Source organism: Bos taurus, chromosome 24 (assembly GCF_002263795.3).
Source record: "Bos taurus isolate L1 Dominette 01449 registration number 42190680 breed Hereford chromosome 24, ARS-UCD2.0, whole genome shotgun sequence".
In the NCBI taxonomy this organism is placed as follows: Eukaryota; Metazoa; Chordata; class Mammalia; order Artiodactyla; family Bovidae; genus Bos; species Bos taurus.
In genome coordinates this window covers 41,695,271-41,703,195 of record NC_037351.1, presented here as the reverse complement: position 1 = coordinate 41,703,195, position 7,925 = coordinate 41,695,271, and the positions used below count along the sequence as shown (strand labels likewise).

The window sequence follows — 7,925 nt, the reverse complement described above, 5'->3', positions numbered from 1 at the left end:
CTTACCCAAGGCAGAGGTTTAGTAGACCTATATATCCCAGGCTAGCATTTGGGTGTTGTTCACTTGCTCAGTCAAGTCCGACTCTTTGCTGACATGGACTGCAGCACGCCAGGTTCCTCTGTCCTTCACTCTGTCTCTCGGAGTTTGCTCAAAATCATGTCCATTGAGTCAGTGATGCCATCCAACCATCTCATCCTGTCAACCCCTTCTCCTCCTGCCCTCAATCCTTCCCAGCATCAGGGTGTCTTCCAATGAGTCGTCACCTCTTCGCATCAGGTGGCCAAAGTATTTGTAACATAACATCTGTTTTATCACCATCACTGAGTCTTACTCTAGTGGGTAGATCGCCTAGATGGTCCCCTTCACCTCCATGTGTGACTGGGGGCCAAAGCCTAGCTGGCATTAGATTCTGTGCTGCTGCAGGGAGACCCCAAGCTAGTGGAAAGACCCCAGTGCCCTGCCCTCCCCTGTCCACCCAGGATTACTAAAGTGGTAGCATTAGCAGGGCAAAGCTCTCATGGACTGAGTCAAGTGACAGTTGTGAATTTCTAACTCCTTGTCATTTTGAGAGTATCAGCTGAATTCACATAAGAGTGTTCTGCAAGGAAGGAGAGAACTAGATGGTGGCCATTTGGCTTTTAGTTTTAATTATTTTGTTAAACTAGACACACTAGAAAACTAGACACTAGAGTTAGAGATGCTATTCCAGTTTTTCTCACTCTCAGAAAACATTAATAATACATACTATGGAATGCATGCTTCCCCAGTGGTTCAGACGGTAAAGAATCCATAAAGAATCCGCCTGCAATGCAGGAGACCTGGGTTTGATTCCTGGGTTGGGAAGATCCCCTGGAGAAGAGAAGGAGGAACCCACTCCAGTATTCTGGCCTGGAGATTTCCATGGACAGAGGACCCTGGCAGGCTACAGTCCATGGGGTTGCAAAGAGTCGGGTCAGGACTGAGCGACTTTGACTTCATGAAATCCTCATTGCAACCTGTAACATCTGAGAGAGAAGTATTTTGAATAGCTACGTGGGACCCATTTTATTATCCAGAATTACGTATTTCAGAGGCTCTGACTCTTTCACGGCATTAAATGTAATACACTGTCCTTGGTTAAGATCATCGTGCAGACCATTTGGAATTCCGTCTCCTCCCCCGAGGCCAGACCCCCAAAGTGGCATCACTTACACACGTCCCTGTGTAATGGTCATTCAGGACATGACCATCCTGGAGGCCTTGGGGGACCGGGAGGTGGGCTTGAGTCCTGGACAGAGGCCAGTGGGCCAGGGAACTGGGGCTGGGCCCCAACTCCATACTGGGCGGTTGCGTGCATCCCTGAGCACTTGTGGAAAGTAACAGAACGCGTGCTGCAAATTTCAGCCCAGTGCCTCGAGTGCTACCACAATTATTCAAATTATTTACAGACAAAAGCTAAGGCGAGGCGCCGTTCCCCAGCACCTGCGGGATGCCCAGTACTCGGTGCTCGGTTCCTGTCGTTCTTCCTTAGTCCCAACGATCCCGGGGGCGAGGTTCGTTGGTCCTCCTGCAACCGGGCCGCACGCCCACCGCCGGGCCGGGGTCAGCGCGGGAGCGGGCCGTCCCCGCGGCTTTGTTCGCCGCACCCGGCGGCCGGCGCGGAGGCGGCGCTTCACGCCCGGAGGTGGCCCCGGCGCGCGGCCGAGCAGACGGGCGGGCAGGTGCCGGGACCGGGGCCCGCGGGCCGACGGGCGGCGCCAGTGACCCAACAAAGCGCGCGGGAGGCCCCGCCCGGCGAGCCCGGCACACGGCGCGGAGCCCCGGCTATGGCGACAGTAGCAGCCGCGCCGCGGACTCGGCTCACCAAGGGGCCGGCCGAGCCGAGAGCGCGCCGACGGGCGGAGCGAGCGAGGCGGGAGGCGGAGCGGCGCGCAGGTGGGCGGGGCGGACCGGGTCCGCCCGGCGTCCGGAGCCGCCCCCGGCCCGCCGCCCTCGGCCCGCCCCGCGCGTCCCCGCGGCACCGCCCCCCGCGCCCCCGCGGCACCGCCCCCCGCGCGCGTCCACCGGCCGCCGCGCGCGCCGCCCCTGGAGCCCCGGGTCCCCGGGCGACGGCGGAGGAGGGGGCGCCGCAAGATGGCGGGTACGGGCCCCGCGGCGGGCGGCGGGCGGGGACGCGAGGGCGCGGGGCGGCGGGCGGCGGGCTCACGGCCTTTCTTGTCTCCCTCGGCGCAGACCTGTCGCTGCTGCAGGAGGACCTGCCGGAGGACGCGGACGGATGTGAGTGCCGGCCGGGCGGGCGGGAGGCAGGGCGCGGGCGGCGGGGAGCCCAGGCCTCGGCGGCTCGGGGCTGCCGTTCGGGCGGAGCCGCGGCGGCGGAAGCGGGAACGCGGCGGCTGGTCGGTGGGGCCGGGGCCGCGGCAGTCAGGGGTTGGGGCGCCGCCCGCCGCCCGGAGCCCTGCCGAGGCCGCCGGCCCGGGTCCGGAGCCCGGGCTGCGGGGTCCGGGGGGCCCGGGGCCGCGGAGGCGGAAGGGGCGGCCCAGGCGGGACAGGCCCGCAAGCATCGACCGCCTTTCTTCGGTGCAAAGGCTGGCGGCTCGGCCGGGCCTTCCCGCGCCTCCACGCCTGGCTTCCTGGGGACCGTGAAGTTTCCGAGTGGAGGAATCTTGTGCTTCAGGAAAAACAAAAAGTTTGACATTGTTCCCGGAGGAGCGTCGGGAAGGAGGCGTCCCGCTCGCGTGCTCTGCTCCGGAGTCGGAAGGGAGCTGGGAGGCGGCTCCGGCGGGGGCGGCTTACGGGGACGTGGGGGTTCCGGGAACCGTGAGGTGGTCCGGACCGCCTCGGGGGTCCCCCGGGGGCTGTATCTGAGCGTCGCTCCTGTAGGTGCCGGGAGCTGATCCCTAGCGTTGTCTAATGTGGTTTCCTTGCCCAAATTAAGCTCAGTTTTTAAATTACTGGGTGTTTTGAGTGACGTGAGGGAAATTGACTCTTTATAAGGAGCTTTTAGAAAAAAATATTTCTAAAGTGAATGAACCATACGTAAACTCGTGTTTGGTGCAGTCTGGGTTTACGTGCTTTTTTTTTTTTCTTCAGTAAAAAGGCTCCCTGTAGGCAGCGGTGCTCATGTAGTGAAGGCCGGCTCTTCCATCTCCTTTCGTGCTGTCCGCTAGGACGCGCGCACCTGCTGATAAGTTTCAGGTGTCGGTTACCGCAGCTCTGGGGCTCCTGCAGGGTTAGCGTTGGAGAGTTGACTAAGGACTGTCCCCATGCGGGGCCTTCTCAGGCGTGTGTTTAGGTCCAAGGCTTTTTCTCGGTGGAAGACGCCCCTCTGCAGCAGGTGTCGAGGACTGTCTCATTCATTTACTGTCACTTGGCTGCCCTGGGCAATCAAAGCCTATGAGATGAGCTGCAGTTTTCTCCTTCACCCTTAAGGAGCACGGTCTGGAAGGGGCAGCCCACCAGTATGGAACTCGGCCTGATTTCTTTAGGACTCTCCAGACTGCTGAGGGTAGAGCAGCAGGGGCGGTCACCCTCCGTGCCCCTCTAGCGGTTCCCAAGCAGCTTTGATGATGTAAGTGTTACAGTGAGGTGTCCGGGCATCCCAATACAGTCGTGGACACACTGGGCTTAGGAGCAGGACTGCTTAGTTCCAGCCTTGGCGTCCTCAGTTTGAGCAGACTGCAACTCACTTGAACTTCTCAGTGCCAAATGTGGTCATTTGTAAATAGGTGTAAAAAACGTTAGCTACCTTAGAGAGCTGTTAGAGCCTTTCATAAATTAATTCACACAAAACACTTAGAATAATACCTGGTAAATAGTGACTACGATGTGGTCGAGTGTGTTTCAATTTAGGATAAAATGTTCGACCTTAGAAGGTACAGGTAGCTTGTTTGCATATTTATAGTTTGGTGGAAGTCTTTGCTGGAATAATTGCTTATTTTTCTTAGTGGTTGCAGTTTCTACAGGTGATGCCTTTACCCAGAATATTTAGGAACAAGCCATTTTGGAACCTGCCTATGGCCAGTTAAAGGACCCCTCAGGGTCTGTTGTGAAGGGAGGGGGGCGGTGAGAGGGGAAGCCAGCCTTGGGGCCTTGGTCCAGGGTGAGATGGCTGGGGAGGAAATGGAGAGGCTGGGCATGTCCTGGACAAGGGAGTGGACCAGACATGTTGGGGTGGAGGAGGTGGAGGTTGGGGTGCCTGCACAGTTGGACTATGTCTCCGAGCTAGGTCTTCTGCCCCGGGCAGTGCTGGCGGAGGCTGTCTTGGGGCTTACCCCTTCAGCTGCACCAAGGGCTGAGTCAGCTGCTTGAGCTCCAGATTCTTGGTGGCCTTTCTAAGACTAAGACAGAAGAGAGTCAGTGCTGTTGTACAAGTAATGAGCCGCTGGGGAGCCCGGGGGAGGCCCCAGGTGAGATCCAGATCTTGAAAAGGGGCCATCACCGGATCCTGAGATGAGAGTCTCAGGTCGTTCATTGATTTGTTTCATTTTAAGCCTCTAGTCTCTGTGTAGAATCAGTAGAAACGTGAGTAGAATAGGAAAGGGTTGGTCAGAGATGGACTTAACTGATACTCTCGGAGGGGAAAAAACCCTAATGTGTGAAAAATGGTGCCTTGTATGTACACCTCAAAGGGTCATAGAGAAGAGAGACAAGTGGAGTCTGTTCGTTGTGTGTGACCCTTGGCAATGCCATGAACTCTGGCCGGCCAAGGCTCCTCTGTCCGTGGTATTTTCCAGGCAAGAATACTGGAGTGGGTTGCCAGTTCTTTCTCCAGGGGATCTTCCCAATCCAGGGATCGAACCAGAATCTCCTGCATTGCAGGCAGACTCCTTATCAGCGGTAAATAAATAACATCTTTGTACGGTACTATTAAGTTTAGGAGAATAGCCCATTGAAAAACTCAGTTTGCTTTAAAGTGATACTTCCAGTACTTAACCGTCTGATGAGACGCACTTTGAATTTCAAAGAGAAAGCAGAGCGACTTCCAAGCTGGGTGAACCCTTTGTGTTCCTGGGATGATGGGTACCAGTGTGGAGTTACAGATAGACTCTCGGAGGAGGAGATTTTAAGTTTCTGTCATCAGTTCTTCACAGACGCAATCCTGGTGTACAGTTAAGTTGCTGGATTTCTAGGGTAGGTGAGATGGGACTTCAGATACAGTAGGATTTGATGAGTTAGTGTTTGTAAAAATAATTTCACTGAAGGAGTTTGATTAAAATTTAAATTTTGGTTCAAGTAATACGTTGAAGAATATTATTCTAAAAGAAAGATGACATCAGGTTAGTGGTTTCCAGTTGCTCTCGTACATGAGTTCTTCCTAGAATCGATGGGACTTGTAGACTCTGGTGTTCTGATACTAATAAATAAGTTAACTGATATGCATAGAAACTTAATGATTCTCTCAGGGGACAAAACTCCTCTAAGTACCAGCCAGAATTTAAGCCAAATCTCCTGATTCTAATATTTAGAGTATTTTTATATTAAAGACCATTTTTTCTTTAGATTCCTGAGTTTGCACCATCGAGCAGCCCCAGCTAGTATAGGCAGTTTGTTTGAACCTGTACTTAGAATAATACCCTTGAAGGTACATGTAGCATGCTGCCTAAGGTTTAATTTAACCTGGTAGGGAGGGGTGATTCGAATGAGGCTCATGCATAATACAGCTAATCTAGTCTTCGTGTTAATTTCTCTCAGCTATGACTAGCGCACCTTGGATGGGCCTTGGAGCTGTGTTCTGGAATATGCCATAGCATGACTTTTTCCTGTTGAAGTTTTGGAATCCTGTTCCCCAATGCTGTTTTTCCGGTTTGAAGCAGTTAGTGATCGAACCAGGGCTGACGGGGTGTAACTACCCTGCCTCACTCCTTTCGGAGCCTCTGTGCCCACGGCTACTTAGGGAGACTGGGATTGATGAGCTTCTTGGGAGTCACACCGCCTGGGGAAGTTCCGAGTGTGTGTTCCCAGGTGGCCGGCCAGTGGGTCGCAAACCCCAAGGAAGGCGTCCTTGAAAACCGTAATGTTTAGAAGAGTTGTTAAATGGGGATTTGGGAGAGTGAGTCATGAGAGTTGTAGCATGTTTCGACTGCTACCAACAAGACTGGACAGGAGAAGTCTCTATTTGGAGATAATACAGTTGGTGTCCTAGAAAAGGGGCTTAAACATGGGGTTAGTGGCACCCATGCGCGTATGGAATCAGTTAATGATGCCTTGCATCATGATCCCGCTTGTGGAATTTCTCAAAGAAAGAGTCCTCTTGGGAGAGTCATCTTTGTCTTCTGTAACTACGCGTGTCGTGTCGGCCTCTTGGGCTGGTGGCTGCAGGATTAGGGGACCCAGACAGCTGAACGCGGGGATTTCTGTTTGTTGTTCTGCGTGTGCCTTGTTTCTTCCTCTCATCCAAACAAAGGTGTTGTATTTGTTTATTGAACTGTCGTTACTTCACGACATGTGCCTTATATTTTGGAATTTCGGATTTCTCTCTCCTGATGACGGAGAATGTTTGCTGTCAGCTACAGGATACGGTGGGCAGTTCCTACCCTTGAATTGGGGGGTTGTTGGGCTTTGAAGTTGCATCTGAACATACAGCTGTTTTAATGTTTTGAGAGAAGAGCAGGTGACACATCCTTGCACCTTGGGGAAGGTGGTGGAAAGGCCCGCGCTCCCTGGAGCCTGTAAGAGGGGACTTGAGCACAGGCCCCCAGGCCACCTCCCCACAGTCCTCCCCTCCTGAGTTGGTCTTTTTAGCCCCCTTCTCCCCAGACCTAGGGGCAGACTCGTTTTCCTGCCTGATTGGTACCAGTGTGGGTAGTCTTTGAGCATTTATCATGCTGCGCTTAGAGTTGAATGTAGGGTAAGAAGTACCGGGCATCGTAAAGCTCAGAGCCGACTCCAGCTGCAGCCGGGGACCTTCACCCGCTGTATCACTGTCCATACCATCTGGAGTGGGCACCTGCTTTCCTCAGCTGTGTTCTGTCTTCACAATGTTGCTGGGCTTTGGGCTGGCTCCGCCACACTGCTCTGAGCACTCAGGAGCAAGTCTCTCTGTGGACATACCCGTTCCTTCTCTCAGGTATGTACCTGGGGGTGGTTTGGCTGCTGAACTTTATAAAAAGCTGCCAGCCCATTTTCTAGAGCGGCTGTGCAGTCTCCCCACCACTCCCCTCAGCCCCGGTGTGTGGGAGAACCCAGGTGCCCCGCACCCTCGCTGGTACTTCTTTGCAGTTTGAATTTGCATCTCTGTCAAGTCTGATAGTGCTCATTTTTTTCATGGCACTTTCAGCATCTGTCTTTTTTGGTGAAGTGTCTGTTCAGATCTTTTGCTCGTTTATTTATTGGGTTATTTGTTTTCTAAGTTTTGAGAGTTCTTTGTATATTCCAGACCGATCCTTTCTCAGATACGTGATTTGCAAATGCCATTTCCCATTCTTTGATTTTCCTTTCATTGTCCTAACAGTGTGTTTTGAAGAGCGGAAGTTTTGAATCTTGATGTTCAATGTATTATTTTTTCACAAATGCCCTTTATCAGGTTGAGAAAGTCCCCTGAGTCTCCTGAGACTTTTTTGGAAATTAGAATTGAATGTTGGATTTTCTCAGATGCTTGTTCTGCATTTATGATTTTTTCTCTAGTCTTTTAATATGATGAATTGCATTTTTTTTAAGTAAGTATGTTAATATTTTTAACGGGATATTTAAAAAATACACAAAAGCAAACGAACCATCATAAACCCACCACTCACCTTTCACTTATCCACCCTCTAACACCTGAACTTTTGTGGGGGAGGCAGTAGAGTGCTTTAAGGCCATCCCAGGTGTCATTTATTATAACTGTAAATCTTTCACAAGTCTGATGTTCTAATCTGTGGACAGAATGACATCTAAGGGTGCAGTGAGGTGTGATAATTTATGAAAGTTTAAGCGGTTAAATTCTTAAGACATTTTCTTTGCATGTT

The 7,925-nt window shown here is 52.6% G+C and overlaps 1 protein-coding gene across 3 annotated transcripts in view; it reads left to right on the top strand.

The window, feature by feature from the left end:
- Positions 1-2,044: 2,044 nt before the first annotated feature.
- Positions 2,045-7,925, top strand: part of PPP4R1 (protein phosphatase 4 regulatory subunit 1) — a 49,191-nt gene continuing 43,310 nt past the window's right edge. For all 3 annotated transcript variants that reach the window (XM_024984603.2, XM_059881047.1, XM_024984600.2), the window contains exons 1-2: positions 2,045-2,119; positions 2,212-2,256. In XM_024984603.2, coding sequence (XP_024840371.1) covers positions 2,113-2,119; positions 2,212-2,256 — 52 coding nt within the window. In that variant the 5' untranslated portion in view covers positions 2,045-2,112. The remainder of the gene's footprint in view (positions 2,120-2,211; positions 2,257-7,925) is intronic.